This window comes from Dromaius novaehollandiae, chromosome 26 (genome assembly GCF_036370855.1).
Source record: "Dromaius novaehollandiae isolate bDroNov1 chromosome 26, bDroNov1.hap1, whole genome shotgun sequence".
NCBI lineage: Eukaryota > Metazoa > Chordata > Aves > Casuariiformes > Dromaiidae > Dromaius > Dromaius novaehollandiae.
Genome location: NC_088123.1, coordinates 5,658,619 through 5,680,075, shown reverse-complemented (window position 1 = coordinate 5,680,075; position 21,457 = coordinate 5,658,619). Strand labels below are relative to the sequence as shown.

The 21,457-nt window shown below is 39.5% G+C and overlaps 1 protein-coding gene across 1 annotated transcript in view; it reads right to left on the bottom strand.

The window, feature by feature from the left end:
• The window catches only part of EBF2 (EBF transcription factor 2), a 148,261-nt gene extending 127,079 nt beyond the window's left edge, over window positions 1–21,182 (bottom strand). Inside the window, exons 1-6 of the mRNA XM_026122305.2 lie at window positions 20,558–21,182; window positions 17,790–17,946; window positions 16,729–16,792; window positions 16,369–16,424; window positions 15,913–15,986; window positions 9,277–9,345 (exon numbers count right to left, since the gene is read on the bottom strand). Of these exons, the coding sequence (XP_025978090.1) occupies window positions 9,277–9,345; window positions 15,913–15,986; window positions 16,369–16,424; window positions 16,729–16,792; window positions 17,790–17,946; window positions 20,558–20,688 (551 nt within the window). The 5' untranslated portion in view covers window positions 20,689–21,182. The remainder of the gene's footprint in view (window positions 1–9,276; window positions 9,346–15,912; window positions 15,987–16,368; window positions 16,425–16,728; window positions 16,793–17,789; window positions 17,947–20,557) is intronic.
• Between the last annotated feature and the right edge of the window lie 275 nt (window positions 21,183–21,457).

Below are 21,457 nucleotides of genomic sequence, written 5' to 3'. Positions count from 1 at the left end.
GACAGCAGCACATTACAGCTCCAGATCAAACGAGATAGATAGGAATGTGAATTACACTTAGAAGAAATGCTGTTCCAGGACATGCTTACATGACCCAGCCTGGAACACACCTTGGACTCAACCTCTCACTGTATCACAGACCTTCTACATGATCTTAAGCAAGTCACATAAGCATTTAATATCTTTAAAATTATGGGCCCAGCTCTAACTGATTTGAGTGAGTTTCAGACACTTGAGCACTTTTAATCAAAACCTTGTCCTCATTTTACAAAGACTTTGGGTGATGTTCTGAGTGGGAGAGAAATTATTCATAAGCTGTCAGAGTGGGAAACATACGCTACACATTAATTGGAAGGCCTTCTTCTAAAGTGAAGCAGCTCACTTCAGAGAGGCTGAAATCCTGGGATGTTTACAGCATGGAAAGTATGTGAGATCCTACCAGAAACAGATGGTGTCAGAAACACACAGGGAAGGGATGGACAGAAACAAAAGGTTCAAAAGGGAAGCAAGAGGCAGTAACAAGAAATGTTTAGGCAGATGAAGTGACAAGTCCATAAAACAAGGTCTAGACAGAGGCCAAGAAGAGTGGAAAGGTGATAAGGAAGACTATTTTAGGTCACAAATACACAGAGGATGCTTTCATTAGGATGAAATTATTCTGGAATATTGGCACATTCAATAATGGGTGCAAATGGATCCAGGGGAATGCAGACCGATTTTCTAAATGTTGGGTTGTAGAGATCCCATGCCATATATTACTGCTCCACACACAGAGGACTTCTTTTGTGTTGTTTGCATAGTGGACTTAACATCAGCTTCTATTCCCATGAATTAAAGTGCAGCTGGGAAAGTTTATTCCATTTTCCTCCCTACTACTATTAAATTCATTGATTCTAATGACTCCACATTGCTATGTCATCTGTCCTTTTGAGATCCCTTATGCTATCTGTGCAGGCATTTAACCTCTTCGCTTGCTGTTTAGGAGAATGCAGCACTTAGATTGGATAAAACTCTCCTCCTATTGCAGTGATAAAACTCCAATAAATTTAAATGGAGAAAAGGATTTTTCCCCCCCACACACAGTGTTTTAACTTTGCATTGTCCAGTCAGGATTAACCCAGCCAACACCCTCAATGTTTTTTTTAATCTCAGCTAAAGCACAACTAATCTAATAGGGTTGGAATTCATCCATGTTTGCCATCCAAACTGAACTAAAGCATCATCGAAGCATATCTGATTCATGCAGAGTTTCTAAAATCCTTTGGATCTTGTCTTCATTAGACTTATTTTCTTAAGGCCTCCTCACAGCAGTAGCAATAGTCATATTTTGTTTCTTTACATTATATATAATATATCCTAGCTCAGACTTAGCCACGTTCACCTTGTGGTTCTGAAACCAGAACATGTGCTGGATATTCCAGTTACAGACTTATTGGAACTAAAGGAAACAGTACTGGATAAGACTCTCACACATTACTTTTTTTTCCCACAACCCCCTTTTCTAACATTGTGTTTCACTCTAACATAGCCAAAAAGGCAAGCATTCTTCATTCACAGAGCTCCTGTCAAGTGCATTGAGGACAAAATGGCTGCACAGTCATGTAATGACATCACATGGCTAGGAGCACACATCCATAAAGCTTGGAGAAAAGAGGTTCCAGTTCTGTTAGTTCCCTAATAAATCTGTGCCTGAAATCAGCAGTGATTTAAACTAATCTCATTTATTTTTGGCTCAGTTTCAGAAGCCGTAACCTTCAGCCCATAGGGCAGCAATTAATAGTCTGAGGGGAGAATAACTTTTTAAATCACTCCGAAACAATCTCCACCCTAATGGCAACAGTTTCCCATAGCACTGTAGTATTTCCACACTTCAATCTTCAGCATATTTGTCTTCACGTTATTGAGGAAAGATAAAAAAGCATACACTTATCCTTGTTTTACTAGCAAAGAACTGAAGCACAGGGACTATATGAATGCTTAGGGTAGTAGAGGAAGCTTGCAATAGAGAGAAAAGAACAGAACCCTGGACTTCCATAGCTCGAGCTAGTTCCTTAACTACCAGTCCGTTCTTCCTTTTTTCTAGCACACTCATTCAATGAGATATTTATGGGTTTTTCTGAATCACCAGCTTGCTGGAAAATGGGTTGTCTGTCTACATTAAAAAAAAAAAAAAAAAAAAAGATTAAGTGACAAAACTAGCCTCCAGTTTGCCCTGCTTACAAGCCTACATGACCACATTCTTTGAAGATTTCAAGATGCTTTGGACTGCAAACTAGTAAGGAAATTTTGGGTTGGCCTAAAAGAAAAAAAGAGGAAGAGAGAGAAAGAAGGAAGGAAAGAATGCACTAAGAGAACCACTTGTCAAATGGCTAGGATAGTGCACTTTAAGTTACTGACTCCCCACAAACATCCAGTCTACTAAAAAATTCATAAAGAGACAGATGGCACAACAGCAGCTCTTTGCAGGAGAGCAGGATTTAGCAGTGAACAAAGGACTTTGACTCCCTAGGACAAGTGAAGAGATCATTGTGGGTTTTGGAGGCTTTGAAAGGGGGATTGGAGCATGTGGGAAGCTGAGGAGGGCTGCATCTATCTGCGGCTCCTAGCTTCACCCCACAGCAGCAGCAGATTCGAGACATTTATTCCACCTTGGCAGACTCACAAGGAGTAAGGGGAATAGAGTAGAACAAGAACAATTCCAAGTGTGCCATGTATTGGAAATTTGCCTTGCAGTAGAAACATGAAAAACAAAAATAATACTATTCAAGGATCTGAAAGCACTTCGTATAGGTAATTGCTAACATTTTTCATTAAGGGAGAAACTGAGGCAGAGAGTTACATGACTTGTCCTGTCACTTTAAGCATCACTGGAAATTTGATCCAGGTCTTTCCATTCATGATGGTCTATCTCCAAGCATTAGGAAATATCCTTGTGTATACTCTATGGGTTCAGTTTGAAAGGGGAATGGAAGGAATAAAGTCCTTTCTGGATGACCGAGATTAAGAGAAAAAAATGAGGAGAGCCAAAAGCCTGCACTTACTTCAAGTCAGATCCTTCAAAGAGATAGGAGTGAAAATGAAAGCTAAACTATATGCCCTTTTGCCTTTCCTGGTGTAGAAGGAATGGGGGAACAGGGGGAGGGCAAGAAGACACAAAGCCCAATCCTGTTAATGTGGACATCTCACGCAGAGCACTTTAACACGCAGCATGGACACCATAGTGGCATAGTCAGAATGCTTAAGCCTGGCAACGGCTGTCTTTCCTCAAGTGAGTTACAGTGCTTGTGAAATGTGCCAGACAGACAGCCCGGGAGAGTTCAGTCCTCTGTTTATCTATTCAGCAGGTAGGGCATGAGTAGCAGCAGGGAAGAAAATCTCCATCCATGTGGCTCCATTTGTGCTTTGAAGGGATGGACCCCTATGGTACAAGAAAGTAATCCAGTCTCTTCAGCTTCTTTTTAGAGATGCTAACAAGAGTGTCACCAGTTTGTGGTTTGGGATATTTCTTTAAAAATAATAATAAAAGGCTAAATATTTACAGCTTGTGTCAGCTGACCAGTATTGTGGTTCACCATCTACTGAAACCACAGTGCCAAGTGCTCAGCTGGTACAAGTCAATGTTGCACTGCTGGCCCCAGCTGCAGATCTGGCCCCATGCCTCCACCCACTGGTTAGTGCATGTCTCAAACCAAGATAATATTCCACACACAGCAGCAGTTCACTCAAATCCCATTCATCACAACATCCCCTGCCCCAGTAGCGTGCAAAAGAAGGCGGGGAGGGGAAAGGCAACAAAACACATGAGATTCTTTACAGGACAATTAAGAAGAGTTTGGGTTATCACTAGTGGGAATTGAACTCAGGATCTCAGATTCTAAAACCATGACTCTGAGCTAAATTACCTCATTCCATCAGCTCAAAGATAGTGGAGGACTCCAGAGCTTCCACATAGTAAAACCACAGAGAAAGACAGCCAGCCACATGCTGTACAGAGGTTATGTTCACATTTTGCAGTGTTGTTCCAAGTAATTTCTCCCTGTAGTAACAAAAAGTCACTTCCATCCCATTTACATTCTGTAATTTTAAGTGAATTAAGATCTTTTGTTTGAATTAAATAAAGAAATTTCTTTTGACTATTTCTCTTTTATTAGAAGTAAGAAAAAATTAATAAGCAAATAAACTGTTCAGCCAACAAAATGTCACCCAGTTCTCTCCAGTACCCTGGAGACTTCAATTAGATCACAGCTTCAGTAAACTAGGTAAAGCACTAAGAGTAACAAGTGTACAGAGCAATAGCCCTGCTCCAGAGAGCTTAAACCTACAAGCAAAACAAAGCATAAAAAGGAGAATTATCCCCCACTTGATAGATGAAGTTAGATCCAAAATTATGGGACTCACATACAAGAGAGAAAATCTGCAGTAAAACAAGAAACTAAACTTATTTGCAGTGTCCCTGACCTTAATCATAAGACCAAATTTCTTTCTAATTGCATACCAGGGCAGGGGGGAGGGGAGGGTAAGTCACATAATGACAATACAGATGTGCCAAAACACAGTTTTCATTTGGGAAGTATCATTTTCAAATATAAGAACTTAAAGCCTTCCACGGTTCTATCTGACAGCCACCCCACACCATTCACTCTATATCATTGTCTAACAATTTCAACCGTAAAGGAGAAAACCCTAGTAGGCAAAAATAACATTGTAAATTCCAGGAACTACAAGGAACAGTGGGAAGAACCATTTCAGCCATGAGAAAAAAAATTTACATTTAAATTTCTGAGGTCTCATAAAATTACCAATATCATAGGTTCTAACTTCAAAAATTAAGCAGGAAAACAGGATAAAATAGATATTAAATCACTGGTAACATACCACTGCTGTGATACACTGTGGGAACATGCTAAAACAAACAAAAAAAACCCTAGAGCGCATGTTTTGCAAATGCTTCTGGACTAAACATTCATTAGGTAGTCTCCTGTCAGGTGGGTAAGACAGGCCTTCCAGGCCTACGTTCCGGTGGAGTTATGTCGGTTCCTGCCTACTGATGCCTGCAATAGCAGCGTCACAGCACTGGAGATCTATCGTGGCTCCTGAAGCAGAGCAAGCATTCTGACATCAGATTCTGATCTTCCTGATCTGAATTACCCTGGTGTAAATCAGCAGTCTACTCCACATCATAACCAGAATGCCGAAGACCAAAATATGGTTCACAGACGCATAATTTACCCATTCTTACTTCCAAAAACCACTGTGCACAATGTTCCAAATGTTGAGAAATGGATGTTCATGTATCAGTCCAAGATTTAAGTCTGGTAAAGAAACCAAGAGCCAGCCGATCTTTCACAGACAGAGCATGTAGCCAAAAAACAACACACTCATTTATCCTTGTCCAAACAAATTTATCTGCCTTCTAGAAAGTGAACATACACAACTGCGGATTCAGGCAAAGAAGGGGAGTAAGTCTTCTTGTACTTACCTTGCACCCATGCACGCACTGCATACCTGCTTGTCTCTAATAGTACATCTCTGCAGTGTTTTGCTGGATATACAATTTTCACTAGTGAGGCTAAAAAGAATCTTTAGAAGATTCTGGGTCAGCTTAAGCTTGCACAAACCTGAGTACTCTGTTGCAACCTATGGATATTTATTTGCTGGGGAAGCAGGAAGGAAAAGAATATGGTAAATTCCTATTTCATATGGAAAAATAACTCAAGGTCCTTAGGATCTAAACCTAGTCCCCAGAGCAAAGGTCACAGCAGCAGTGTTTTGTTCAGCATAAGAACTTTTGGAATACGTTCAAGGGGAAGGAAAAAAAAAAACCCACATAACAGCATGGCTGACTTCCCCCCCCACTGAACTATTCCTTTTTAAACAGGACACAAAATTCACGGTTCGGCAAACACAGTAAGTTATGCCTCTAACATTAAACAGGTAAACCAGTACAGTACTCTGAGCATTACCTTGTAAGAAAATCTTACATTTTTGCTGCATTTTGAATGCTCTATCATGTGTGGCTAATCCCACTTTGCTCATCTTATCCCTCAAATTCTGCTAATGTTTGGTAGCCACCTATGCACTTGCCCCAGGAAAGGGCATTCTTTCTCTGAGGCATAGACAGGTCTTTCCAAGGAGTTTGAAGAAGCACCCCCTTCACTTTCCTAGACTACTTTGGAAAGTCCAGCTGACATAACAGACTTTAAAGCTTTATTTTGCCTGTAGACTAAGAAGGCCTGTTTCAAGACTTGCACTGGCAGGAGAGGCTGATGAGGTACATTTCTGAAACCACATATCACAAAGGTTTGTTGCTGTATGGTAACTGGGCCCGTTTAAGCAGATTCAGTGCCTGCAAGCAGATTCAGTGCCTGCATGTATTTCCTTTGTATATCTGTTACCACCCACCATTGCAATTTCTTTAAGTGCAGCTCAGCTCATTTCTTTCAAATTTCAAATAGCTTCCTTCAAGTACATGATTTTCTTCCTAACAAAGACATACTACAATATAACAACTGCATTGTTACAAGACAAATTCTGCATTTACCTATCGTTTCAAACCATGACAAAACTCCAATTATAGTTTAAAATGAGCTACAGGCTTTCTTTAGAAATAAAGAAAAACCCACCATGAAACTAACACTGAACTGACAAGAAAGCACTTAGAATAAAAAGCTTCAAAATATGCATAAAATTTTGCCATATTTTTTGGGCTGCATGATTGCAGAGGGATGCAAGTTGCACTTCAAAAATGATACTCCACCTATGACTGAGGTCTGAAGCATAGATGTTGTCTTGCTAAGAAGCCATATAAAGTCACCCTAAATAAATAAGAATACTGCTGCCCAGATTCCCAAGCTAGTCCAGAACACAAACGGCTCTCCAGCAGAGGTTTTTGTTTCAAAGACAGAAGGATTAGTCACATTGAATATAGCTTGGGAGAGGGGACTGTTTAGTTTAACTCTGAAGCAGTTGTACTTACTGCTGTGGAAATGTGTCAGGATGACAGAGTAGTGATAAATTCCTCTATGAACAGACATGTGTAGCATAGCTTTGCTGTTATATTTGCATTATACATGTTAAATAAGATGCAATACAGAGGATTACCTCTTACTCCTCCAAACTTATTTAGCTGGATAAAATGGTGGAATAGAAATAACTGTACAGAAAAGGGAGTCATTTGCTTGATGCTGCACTACCAGTCAGTGGTAGAACAAGGAAAAAGACGTAGCTGAGTTCTCTATTCACTGCTCTGTTCACTAAACCATGCGACCTCCAGACAGCAGTGTAGATTTCTATTCGTTTCTCTCCTTCGGAGCCAAAATCCAGTTTAGTGACCGCAACTTTAAAACAAAGGGAAAAAAAGCTTTAAACAGGCAATCTCCCTTTTTTCTCTCATCTACCTTATTATTACCACTCCTGTTGGACTCTAGATTTCACCTGCAACTTCCAGGAAAAGAGACACACACATCGACAAAGAGAGATGGAGGGGTAGAACGGACAGTCAACAAGTAACAGCCAGATTCAACCTAGAGGATACTTCCATGCAAGTGGTAGAACGCTGTTGCTGTTGGCAGGGGAGGTTTCCGTGAAAATTCTAGACTTACAGCAAGTTAGGAAAGCTTAGGAGTCATTGTCCACACAGATGACTTGTGGAGCATATTTTGCAGACAGTTAGAAAGAATAACCCTATTCTCTCTCTCTAATGGTTTCGCTTCCATTGCATTTTACATTAACAAATCTCAAATCCCTCTAGAAAGCAGCAGAATCCTTGTTTCGCGTGAGAATGGACAGCTTGCTCAAGATGACAAATTCAGTTAGTGGTAGGCCCTACCTCCTTCATGGTTCATGGTCTTAATTTATAAGCCAATACATTGTCTTATGCTGTACTACTTCTCGAGCAGCAAAACAAGCCTTAGAAAATTCAGACTTCAGATTGAGAAGTTCCCAAATGCAGATTAATACCAAACATCAACACAGACAAAATCAGGCTAGAAATTGCAAAGAAAAGGTCAAGATGGCATGTCTAGGACTTCTGCTTGTAGTCAGGAGGGTGGGGGGGGCTGGCAAACAAAACCAGCCCAATTATGGTTTGCCAGATTTCCTAATTTTCTGCCCAACAACAGTTTGTGAGCACAAGAATAAAGGTGAAACAGGGGAGCGGGGGGGATCCCACCATCACAACACCAGAAGTTCCAAAAGGATTTAGATTAACTTTGTGATGAAAAATTGCGGGAAATAATTGTAGATCTTTATTCAAACTACCTTGATCATTTTGAATGCCAAAACAAATTCACAAAAATATTACGTCAATTAATGCTTATTAGAATGTAGACAGAACATTAACAACACATACAGACATAAAAACCAAGCTCTCAATCCATCCACTTCAGCATTGGCTTTCCACTGGCAACTAGTACCAGCTGCTCCAGGGAAAAGAAACTGTAAACAGTTACTAAAGAATAATCTATCCAGGGGAAAAGATTTCTTCTTGACTTTTCATTGTTTGCTATTCTCCTTCTGGAGACCCTGGTTGTGGCATTTCTTTTTGAAACAGCTCCGTGCAGTCTCCTTTTTCCTTTTTGAACTTTGCTGATTTCCAGATCTTAAACACCACATTGTGTGAATGAGTTCCACAGGCTAATTTCCTAAGCTACTGCAAACACTGACAATTTTGAATATATCATTTCATGATTTAACCCATTGTTGCTCTCCCCCATTTGTGTTTTTTACCCAGAAACTGACAAGCAGAACCTAGGGCTGGATCTGCAACTGAGTAATATATGAAGCTGCTGCTCTGCATAAAATTGATGGCAATCCCAAAACTATCAGTTTTAAGCCTAGCTAATACATTCATGCCTTCCTTCCTCCCCAGATTTCTACAGAAATATTGTTATTTTGTTAAAGAATATTAATGAAGCTGCCAGGCTGCTCAAAGCTTTGTCTGTTTTAGTGATCCAGTTGGATCATATCCCTGGCGAGCGGACATTCAGAGATACATACATAGAATATTTGGTCATAATTAAAATGATACACACACAGAGAATATCATTAAACAACCCCCCACCCCCACCCCCCAAAAAATCAACAATTCCATCAAGGTAAACTCAGATGGACTAAAGGTAACCAGCTCTCAGGCTAGCATTTTTGTAAAGAATCATGAAGCACAGACCTCTAAGAACAGCAGAGGCTGACAGATAACCATCAAGACCCTCAGCTGCCTTGAAGCACACACAACAGTTTGGGTTGGCTTTTGTGGAAAAGTGAGGATTCATTTCCTACCTGTCAATGATCACGGGGTCAGAGGGAGTCTCATTTCTGTTGCCGCAACTTTTCTTCTCACAGCACCGACTAGAGAGAGGAAGAAAACCAAGATTAAAGAATTACTGTGACAGCTGATAGCAAAGCAACCACCTAAAAGTCTTGTTTGGCAAGCTTCAAGACTCAATACATGCATAGAAAAGCAGCCGAGAAAATTCTGGCTAAGATTTCCAGAATGGAGAAGGACTGAGGGAACCGAGTGCCCAAATCATGGTCTATTTCAGCAGGAGTTTGGCACTTGGCTCCCTTCAGTCTTTTTTGAAATTCTGAGCCAAAATGAACAGCAATATGGTCACACTTTAGACTAAGGCTCTATTTATAAAGGATTTATAAATGATTAACAGATGTTATAACCACGTTACAGACATGAGAATCATGTGTATGGTTAAAAGTCCATTAAAAGAAGGTGTTAAAATTGACTATAAGCAACCTACTGATTTATTATATTATAATATCTGATTTGTTGTTTATTAAATAGAAAGTAACCCTAAAGTTTCACATGCTCAGCTGTATAGTAACACCAATGAAAAAAGAAACTGACATAGAGTTAGACTGTATTGCGAATCTGAACAGAAAATTTTCAGGTTGGAATTTCATCTGTAAATCTCTGAAATTGTTTCACTGATGATAAGCCCTGAATATTAAGCTTACATTTATACCTATTTTTGATTGTGTGGCCACCTACATGATTGTAAAGAAGTTATAACCATCTCTGATAAGCTTACGATATAACTTGGGCGCATTTATTAATATTCAAATTACTGCTCCTGTATCTCGGATAAAATAAGTAGATTTATCTGACCTGGCAAGAAAATGCAAGATAATGCTGCTGACCTGAGCAGCCTGCAAAAATGTACACACTGCAGAATAATTTCTATGTTGTATGCACATCTATGCATGTGCATGCACAGGTACACAAAGACTGTGTGTGTATGTACACACACATACATACATATATATCATGAGACAGCACAGAATAATACAAGGCACTCTCAGAAGCTATTCAGCATTCTTCACTCCCACTGAATTCATTTGTATTTAGGGAAACAAGAACTAAACCACTGCATCTCTTTTCCCCATTTCAAGAAAAATCAAAAGACAGATCATTATTTGATTTCCACTGACACACGCGTTAACAAAAGTGATTCTCCCTTCATTTACTCCAGCTGAATACCAAAAGTTACTATATATTTAAAAAGCAGTCCTTGAGCTGAATTTCTCTCCCCAGCCTAAAAATTTATCTTATGACAACAAAGTCTGTTAGAAGTTTTAAGCTGTCTCAGTGCTCAGATAGTTTATTCTGACAAAACCTAACATGGGAAGGAAGGAGGAAGACAAAACTTAAGAGCGTAATCGTGGAACTTTTAAGTATATTCTGTACCAGAATTTCCATATGCTTCAAAAGTCACCAGATCAGATTATGCCCTCAGTTACACAAATGCCATTCCAAATTAAGTTTATCACATTCTGAAGTTGTTCAAATTTACACCTACAGAATCAAGAGAGAGCTTAGTTTTCTGTAGGGTGGTATGGGGGCTGAATACATCTGTGAAATTCTTAAGTCGATCTGAACCCCACTGCTTTCCATCTAGGAACAACTGTAACCAGAGCAGTGAAAAAAAAAAAAAAAAAAAAAAAAAGATAAAATGCTTAAATTCACTGAAGGCAGAACAAAATATGAGTAGCTTTTTTCTTGAAATGCATAATATTCAACTATAAATACTAAAATAAGTGCTTAGACAAAAAAAAACCTCCTTTAGGTATGAAAAATTTCAAATGCATGCATTTTATCCATAAGTTACAGCGTGCCAGGAACGTCTCCTTTGCAAGTTGAAATTGCCCGCAAGATGATACAACTAGCAGATCTATTTGAATAGCAGTTCTGTTTCAACATTTCTACATTCCCTTTGCCTCAAACCTGCACTTATTCATCGATGTTAGTCCTTTTAAAATAAAAAGATACACTAAATATTTAAAAATCCCTGGGGCAGACCCTCTAGCTGCTATAAATTGTCATAGCTCCATTGACTTCAGTGAAGCTATGATGATTCACACTAGCTAAGAATTTCCCCACTCCCTCCAACTCCTAACTTTCTTTTAAGTATGTCTTATGTGCTTCACTGCCTTATGACTGTTTATAAAGAACTGCATATTTCTGTAATAAAAAACAAGATGGAAGGTATTATTTTCCATAGAAAAACAAGAAAAAAAAAACTTCACTCAGAAGAATATAAATTTGGCATGTACTTTTGACATGTCCAATATTTCATTGCATTGGAAATACCACCAGGAACAAATGCCTTGTTGGTTTCTAACATAACATGCCACTATAATAAAACAACAAAAGGAATTCAATTTTTAAAATATTTTTGTAGTGGTGTTATATTTTTTATGGCTAGCTGAAACAGAAGTTATTTCCTCTCTTTGCAATAACACTAAAAGAGATATCCTTTAGTCATATAACTTATGCAGATGGTCATAACAAGAATACATGTGACCGCATCATGCCACAGTAATGTTCAGGCAGAATAAATCAGTACTACCTCCACCACATCTCATCAACTCATATACACTTCCCAGAAAGCTTGCCATTTCCTTGCATAATAAGGGTTTAGAATGAATAATGTGGGATTAGAGTGAAATGTGTCTGATTTCTGAAATTAGTGTATCTTGTTTTATTTCAGTTTGCACAATTATCAAAGTTATGAACTTTACATTTAGTAATACTTAAAAAAAAAAAAAAAAAAGTCCTTTTAAAACTGTGGCTTACAGCTAAAGTCTTCCAAACATTTTACAAATATCCACTTTCTTATCACTCCTCATTTGGAAAACAGATTTTTGCTAGAGGACTAGATCATTTCCTTTTGACTATAACACTTTTTGAGCCCCAAAATATATGAAACATTTTCTCTCTATTAGGAAAAGCAGTTGCTTTTTTCCAGTGAATGAGTAGTCTACACATAAACCAGAGAGTTTTTAAAGATTAAGGATATCTCAGGCCAAAGCTCTAGCAAAAGTACCTCTCAAATCTTTAAACCACTGTCTCCAAGTATTTCATCACAGTATTCAAGAACTAATATTTCCACTGGGTTTGTTTTACAAGTGCTGCCTGTAACATAATTGACCCATTCCAATTTAAGTCAATGGCAAAAATCCCGAACTCTGGTGGTCCAGGATCACGCCTATAATACTCATTTAAAGAAAATTAATGTCATGACTTTAGCCACATTTAAGCTCCTGATACAACCCTGTCTTAGGAACATATCTTCAGAGATACTCATTTGCTTAAAAGAAGAATATCAAGGCCAAATATTTATCTTTTCTACACCTTTTCTTATTACACTGAGTTGTATTAGTTTCCCCCTAACTAGATCTACACATGAAAAATTACAGCTTACATTATGAACAGTCCTGCAAAAAAAACTAAAAACAAGCCAAACCAAAAAGCCACCGCGCTCAATGCCAGATCTACAAACTGAATACCCCAGAAGGCTCATGTCAGAGGCGAACTTGCACCCTTTCACCCCCCCACTTACACTTGACTAAAATGGTTTTAAAATTCAGCCCTCAACTTCCCTCCCCTCAACCCCCCTCCCCACACCCCAAAAAAATCTGTCTCTAATTTCAAACTCAAATAAGCTCACAGCATGGTGGCCTTTGTTTTGTTTTCTTCTCCCCAACTCCTCCCTGCAATTGCATAACAAAAGTGTCTAAATTCACACCATCTGGCCGATAAAGACACAGGCCCCAGTGGCCGCCTGGCCCAGCTGATTAGAGCTCCTGTCTAGTCTGAGCCTTGTGGCGAAAGTCACAGCTGTGGGGCTTGCTTGCACTCAATACAACTCTGTTATTAGCCAGCTGTAGGCCCTGAGACTACTTCTGTTCAAATTATAATACCTTTTAACCCTCTGAGCATTGAGGGCATAGGGGGTTGCCGGCAGCAGCATAACAACTAGTTTCCTCTTAGTTGATAATTGGAAGAAAAAAAAGAAGGGGGGGGGGGAAAGTTATTCCAGGAGAGGAGACTGTTTACCTTGATTTTCCAACCACTGGGGGAAAAAGACTGCGTATTTGCGATAGACCCACCTAATAGGAACAGTTCCCATTAGGCTGTAATAACCTAAATGAAAAAATTCAGATCTGCAAATAAATAAAGCCGCTCACTGAAAGCACTAATTATTGAGAGTTGAGAGTTTAACTTTCAATTGGTATGACAGATTGTTGTAGCCATATCAATATTTAGACAACTTTCCTGCTAAGCATGCATCTGTCACTATCTGAGTGGAAAATGCAGAGTTTTGGATGCACTTGTCTCTATACAGCACGAATATCTGCATGTGTGATTATATACAAAAAATACCAGAGGCCAAAAAAAAGCCTATCTCCAACTAACAAGGACTGAAAGAAGGGGAGCAGAAAGACGGACATACCCTTCTTTTTAAAAACAGTAGGCATCAATTTGGACAGCAGACTGAGTACAGTGCATTAAATTTTTATATACTGTTACTAATGCAAACTAAACTAGGGGCGTTAAAAATTGATGCTGCCACTTAAGCAGCACACAATGAGGAGGATTTGATTATTGTACTTAAAAGAAATGGAATAAAATGTCAAGTTTAACTAGAGTTGGATCCATTCCCTTGGCATTATTCAAAGTGATATGTGTAATGCCGCTTCAGATTACGCAGCATCCTGTTCAGAGATACTTTAGGAAAACAAGACATTTAAAATCAAATGTCTTGATGAGGTTACAGAGAGCTTTTGATTTGGTTCACTAATCTGTGTACTACATGGAAAGGACGTCCCTGAGTTGTAATTCTTCCTTGGCTAATCTATCAAGCAGGAGAGTTCAGTATAATCTGAATAATGGTTTACATCTGTAAAACACTACCTTAAATCAAGCATGGAATATGTTTATAGGCATCGATGGAAGCCAGGTATATAGAAGGTGAACAGAGTGTTTGATACTTTAAAGAACGTATTATTGTGGAGGGATGGAGTGAGAGGAAGCGGGGAAGAAAAAGCCAACTGAATTTTATTTTAAAGTAGTACACTTGAATGCTGATGTTTGAACTCTCCTGAGATCTCAACTTCTAAAATAGAACCTCTCCCTATCCAAGAAGGGGGGAGAAAAACAAAGCAAGCTGTCATTTTGTTATTACAAACAGGAACACAACTGCATGGAAATTCAAAAATTTTTCTCCTCTAATGTTCACCTAGTTATAGAGAGGTAAAGACTTTCACCAATAAGGATAGCATATATATTTAAATGTGTCTTTTCTAAACATGCCAAAAAGTATCATATATCCATTTAATCTTTGCTACAACATCTACAGGTCATGGTAAAGTATGTCTTATGCATAACTCACGCACCACATAAGCTATGTGCGTACATACATATGTAAAAGTTGGTCAAAAGGAACAATGCTCATATTCGGAATTAATGAGGGCAAAGCACAAAAGCTAAAATATCTAATGTGTGTATAAATACATAAACACTATATATTTACTTAATTCTTATTATATTCAATATTATATCAACTATTCCATAACCTTTTAAGTACTGAAACTAAGACTTGCCCCTGATAACAGGAAGCCTATCCAATTAAGCTACTTTTAGAACTATATTAACTTAGAAGGTTATTAAAAAAAACAAAAAACAAAAAACCAGCAATGCTAAAAGAAGCAACAGTCCAACAGCTTAACCCCCTCCCACTAATACAATAAATCACAAAATGTGTTTAATAAAGGTCAAGATTGGTTTTGCCTTTCATTTTATGAAAGAACATTCTACACACTATTTAACACATTTTAATATAAGAACATTGACTGTTTGCATTGTAATATGTATGGAAAAAAATTTAATTACATGAGAACAGGAAAAGTAATAAGTTACCATGGAAGCACAATGTACATACATAAGATACATGTAACTACAGACTTGCACAAATGTTATTAAAAACATCCTCAACTGCATTTTACCCTCTAATTTTCACTTTACATGCTAAAAATAGTGTCTTCCTAATTAAATGATGGAAGTCCCATAGATATTGCTTACAAGGTATAAAAAGGAAGGATTTAGGTTTTGGGTTGATTGGGGTTTCGGGGAGTAGGAGAACTAAGCAAAATTAAAGAACGTTTATTATGTTAATTAAATTAAGAATGTTAAAATATTTCACTAGAGAAAACTACATTAAAAATGCCTTCTAATTTTCAAGTAAAATCTTTAAGTCATGCCGCACATTTTAGGAAGGTAGGCAGGAGTATTTTAAGAAGTAAGCAATGAAAAGTCTGTATTTGAACAACACATGAGAACACCTAGTTTACAGAACAAAAATAGCGTAGCTCAGACTGTGGGCCTGGGGCCTGCAAATCTGTTGCACAAAAAAACCCCAACAACAACAAATAAAAAATATACTGTATCGAAACTAAATATTACCCATCTATTAAAAAAAGGTCTCCCTACAGGAAGAGTTTCTCTGACCAAAAATAAAACTCCTCCTATCTACATCTTCTATGGAAAGACCATTTCGGCATCTATGGAAGCAAACTTTTCCTTATTGAACAAATCATATACTGTCAATAAAGTCATCTTACCTGCACATGACTTCATGAGTGAGCAAAACTCTGCACATTTCAGGATTCTTGTTCTGTCCTTCATAAGTTATGGGCTACAAAAATTAAGAAAATGAGTTAACCAGTAGCATCAGGGAGTTACTTATTTGACATAATATTCAGATCTGAGGTGAAGGTTTTTTACCCTTGCTCATCGTGGCTTGCAAATAAATGCCTTCCCCAAAAGTCTTTTTAAGCAGGAAAGGCAGCTTTTACATAAATACTCATTAGAAAATGGTTAAAACCCTACAATCAGCAGAGGCAAAGAGGAGATTTGAGAGCATTATTTTTCAATATTATTTTTCAAATTCAAAATTAGGGTCCAGTAATACCAGCAATACCAGAGGAGAAAAAAAAAAAAAAACACTCAGGGTAGGGGTAGGAAAGAGCAAGGATGAGATGGGACAGGATAGCACTGCACATATTAGCTATGCTTACCTGCTTAGTGACTGAATCGATGAGTCTAACATATAGATCCTGTTCAGTCCTGACACCTAGAGCAAGAGAGAAGAGTAAAAAATAACACTTACAGATATCTTTCCCTATTCACAAGAATTAATACATTTAGTTTCACCTAGTGACTTACTAAGCATCCTCGGAAAACACTGTATTATTTTGTTTCCACAAATACGTTCCTCAAGGCCATCAACACAAGGTAAACTTCAGAGCCCATCCCCATACTGAGAGGGCATCATCATGCAAAGGAGTTTCCGTGTGTTTTAGGTGTTGTCACTACAATTTCTACAAACCTTACTTTGGTTTGCTATCTACAGAAGGTGACAGGGGAGGGGGACTCACCATTGCTATAAAGGAGCTGGAGTTTGTAATGTGTGCCGTTGTTTGTCTTTTCATTGCCTTGCTCCTGAAAAAGAGAATTAAAGAAAATGTCTATATATATATCTATATATCTTCCAGAACTTATTTGGCACATTTAAAATGCAAAAGCTGATAATCATTATGGAAGTGACAACGAAGTTCATTAAAATTCTGCAAGGTGGATTCACTGATTGGGATATATTAACCTTCCGAATGACCCAGGACAAACTACAAAATACTGCTGACATCTTTTCCTGTAGGAGTTCAAGAACTTTTTTCCACCACCTTATTTGCTATTATGGTCTCAGATTTTCCAAGACAAAACACTGTAAGATGAGCTTGTACATTTCAAGTCAGTTACTATAAAGCGGATGGATAGTGGGAAGGCTCAGTGTTCTTGGTTTTTAATAACAGTGCTGTTTTGAGTCATTAAGTATATTTATTTCCTGAAGGTTATGTTATTGGGATGTTTCTTGGATGATTTTTTCCTGTAATTTCCTGAAAGATAATTATTTATGAGCACCCTTCACAATTAAAAACTCTTGTTCTTAACCAAAAAAAAAAAAAAAAAAAAAGTAGACGATAGCATGAAGCAATATGAAATGCTTAACATATGAATTTAAAATCCAAAAGCAAATGCTTTTTGAGCCCAGCCACTGACTTTGGAGTCTTAAGAAATATAATCAAGCTCAACAAATTCCACGACATATTACAGTTTAGTTTTCACTTCTGCTAGGATACCTAGGCAAACCTGTCAGGTGCAAAAAAAAATGGTTTGACTCCCATGCAATTTTTTAATTCTGACTTAAATAGATTATCAAATTCCCATTGTATTCCCCAATACAGCTGAGGCTTGCAAGCCCTGTTAACTATAACAGCACACAGAGGGCAGCAGCTCTACTGAAGCACCTGAACCCTTCACCAAGAGCTGGTTGTATTTTGCTAGGGACAGAGACAACAGGTATTAAAGGTTAGAGGCTCTCCGGGGAAGGAGAAGAGGTCAAATCTGAAGAGAAAAAGAGGAAGAAGATAAGAAGCCTTACTTTATCGTTTTCTACAAAGTCCACAAAAGCTGTCCTCTCTATTTCCACCGGCTGCCCCTGTCTGTCGTAGAGAGCCAGAACAAAGTGAAAGAAATTGGATTTCCTCAAGTTGGAGGGTGGCTGCTTTTCAAAGTGAGCTCTGGACAAAGCTACTCCGCTGTGGAGGAAACATACGGGATAGGGTGGGGGGGGAGAGACAAAGACATTAAAAGGCTATGCAGTAGTAACGGCAAAACATCAGAAAAGGCAGAACACGTTCAGAGAAAAGCTGGGAATGATTCGCTTTGCACAAATGCCACACTAGGCTACGAATAACCACTTGTCACCAGCCATTCCGACCTTGGCGCTTTCCCACACCCGCGGGCAAGCGCAGCGGCTTTCCAAACACGGCGGCCGGGAGGGCTGGATGCCGCCGCGGCCAGACACGGAACTGGCGGGCGAAGGGGCAATCCCTAAGTTTGAAGCTGTCACTCTAACACTCATTTTAACTTGGCCTCGATCTTTATAGTTACACTCCGAGGACAAGAAAAATTTACAAATCCTGAACGTTTAGAAGATTGGTTGCTGCTGAATGTAGTGATTGCTTTAGCTCTTCCTCTATTTTCTTCTTACCTGTCATACTCATTTCTGGAATGCAATGCGCGAGGTGAGAATTACATGTAACTAATTATTACAGAAACCGAAAGTGCTACACAGTCTAGCCTTGGTCACTTTTCTTCTAGATGAAGTCAAGCGACCTTAAAACGTTCACTACAAGCGGACTGTCATCTCCCTCATCTACATTTTCGGTAGAAAGCAACTAGTTTCAAGCAAGATATCTACTTTCTTCGGCAGCAAAGTTTGTCAATGTAGTCTTCAGTCATTGACCTATTTGAACCGATGTCTGGGTCTTCCGTTTCTAGGTTAAATGGAGCGAATTTAAACTCAAGTTAACTAGCCCTTGCCTAAATCTTGTCTCGGACTGCAGAAAACGCAGTGACGTTTCCCCACACGTTTCCCGGCTTGGAATGATTCAAAAGCTTTTGCGTGCCTGCAGGATGCCGAACTGCAGCTACACTTGTCAGTGGAATTAGTTGTACCTGCCTCCCTAATACCGATGTGTACCTACTGCGGGGAAGATAGGTGCACATGAGCACCTCCATATCACTTAATAGCTTCGCCAGACAAGCTGGGAGTCGGAACAGCTTCAGTTTTTTAAGTCCCGAAATCGCTTCACTGCATTGGAAAAAGTCTTTGACTCTTTCAGAGAACTACAAAAGTTTCCCTGCAATTTCCATTCCTGTCAGACAGGTACAGTGCGAACGCACCGCATTCGCCAGCACTGCACCTAGTTCGGGGCTTCCTCTCACTCTGCACGTAAGAAACTCGGATCTCTTGGTATGCTATGGATCTCTAGAAGAAGGCGGGGGGGGGGGGGGGGGGGGAAGCGATGCCACGACCCAGCCTAACGCGGCTGCATTTTCACCGCTCCTCTGAATTAGGGACTATTTAGAAGCCATTTCCTTTTACTTTCGGTTTCCCCAGCAATAAACTCTTCTTCCTTTCTCCCCATCATTACCCGCCGTATTTATTAAAACATCTATCGACATTCATAAAAGTCTGACAACTCCTCCCATGCTGCTTGGAAAACCTTGTTCACGGATCAGGCCGTGGGTGGGGGCATGGATTTACTGTTTCTGTGATGTCCCTGTTTCATTAGAAGTCCCATATACCGTTACATGCCTTTTAGCTTATCTCTATACTATTAACAAAAAAAAAAAAAAAAACCCACTTCCTCGCCAGGTCGATTCAGCCTTCCCCTTCCCGAGGCTACTCTGATGTATTTTATAAAAAGGTAAACACAGAGCAAGGAAAAGAATAACATTTTACTTAAAGCGGTTTTCATTATCTCGTCCCTAAAGAGAAGAGACTGGAACAGCGGTCCTGTGCCGACTTGACTAGGGAGAGAAAAAACAAAGCAAACCCCCAAACAAGCAAAAGTAGACAAGATCCCAGTTCGGTGTGTTTACCAGCCTAACAGATCCGGCGGGATCTTTCGTACACTCAGGCAGGTGCTACACGCAAGCGAGCACGGGATTTGGAAGCGAGCTGAACAGAAACCCTGCAGGCTCTCGGCTCCGCGCAGTGCTGCGCCCACAGGGCTCCGGGCAAGGGGCTGCGCGCTGCCGATGAGGTTTTGCAAAACTGTCGGCACGTTCTTCCTTTCTGCAAACTCCCCTTTTTACTCAAACCCATACTTTGTGAGCTGCTTGCCTATTTTAGTCAGGTAGTATTCTTGGATCCAGCAGTTAAGATTTCGCCAATACCTACAGTAGCTAGAGACACTTGAATTAAGTGAAACAAGATGGGGAGTTAGGGGAACAAGGAGATAACTACTTTTAAGTTAATTTTAACTTGGTTGACTCCTATTCGGCTGTCCTACCCAGAAAGTGTGAAGTAGGGAGGAGTCGTTTGCGTCGCTAGGTACAAGCAATACCCCCCCGCCGCCGCCTTCTGCAAAGAAAGAGAGAACGATCCGAACCGCTGATCTGATCCCGCACTGGTTTTTACAAATCTTGACGCTGTTTTTAAAACGCTTGTCCCTAGCTCTAGCTGTACTATCTTGAATTTTGCCTGACTACAGAAGACTTAGGAGGTGGGGGGGGGGGGCACAGAAGGGTAGAAGATAAATTTAATATCTACTGCAAACAACAACAGGGAGTGAAGGAAAGGTTTGCTTTAAGAAAAAAAAAAAAGCGGGGGTGGGGGAGAAATACAGTCACCGTTACCTTTGTGCTGCTACGTTTGCGTCCACAACCCCAACGTTTCTGACCCAGGACCTCACGGAATCCATTTCAGAACCTAGAGATTTATCTTTCAGAATTGGTCCTCTTCCTAAAGTATCTTGAATCCCAAACATTTAAAAAGTCTATTCCAACTAGCAACAGTTTCCTTTTGGGGGGAGGGAGGAGAAAAGGAAAAAAACCCGCAGCCTTTGAAATTGACACACACAAATCCCAAGAAAGTGGAAAAGTTCAGCTTTAAAACCAACTTCTTCTGTTTTTTTTAAATTCTATGTGTTTTTAATGCCTTCAAATAGGAAAAAAAAAGTTTTTCCTCTTGCAAAGTAAAAGTTATGCCGATTCAGTCTTGCCTGGTATCATCATCCTTCAAACGCAGGAGAGGAAACTGCATCCAGAAACTGATCGCTGTTAACAAGGTTCACCTGTTTCTCAAAAGACACAGGGAGAAGGATTGATTGCTGCCTAATCCAGAAAAAAAAGAATCGGGATAAACTGTGAAAGAAAGGAAGAAATGGAGCTAAAGAGAGTCTGATTACACACTACGCCTGGGAAGAGACGATACTTCCTCCAACTAGTCACCATGAATGGGTTACAGCAATGGGAGAAAACACACTAGGAAGAGGGAGGGGCCTGCTTCCATATAAGGGTTTACATTTGCATACTCTCGCCCCATTGGAGGGCTGCGAACAATTCTAAAGCCGATGTGCACTAGCCCTAGCTCCCGGCTACAAACAATCACCTATGGGGAAGGAGGCGGCGAGGCCAGCAGCGATCTGGCTTTCCTGGTCGGGAGAAGGCAGGGACCGACAGCCTTTCCTTGCAGTGGGACGTCCTAGGTTCAGTAGGAGCCCTGCCAAGTTAGCTTTTAATTTAATATCCTATCAG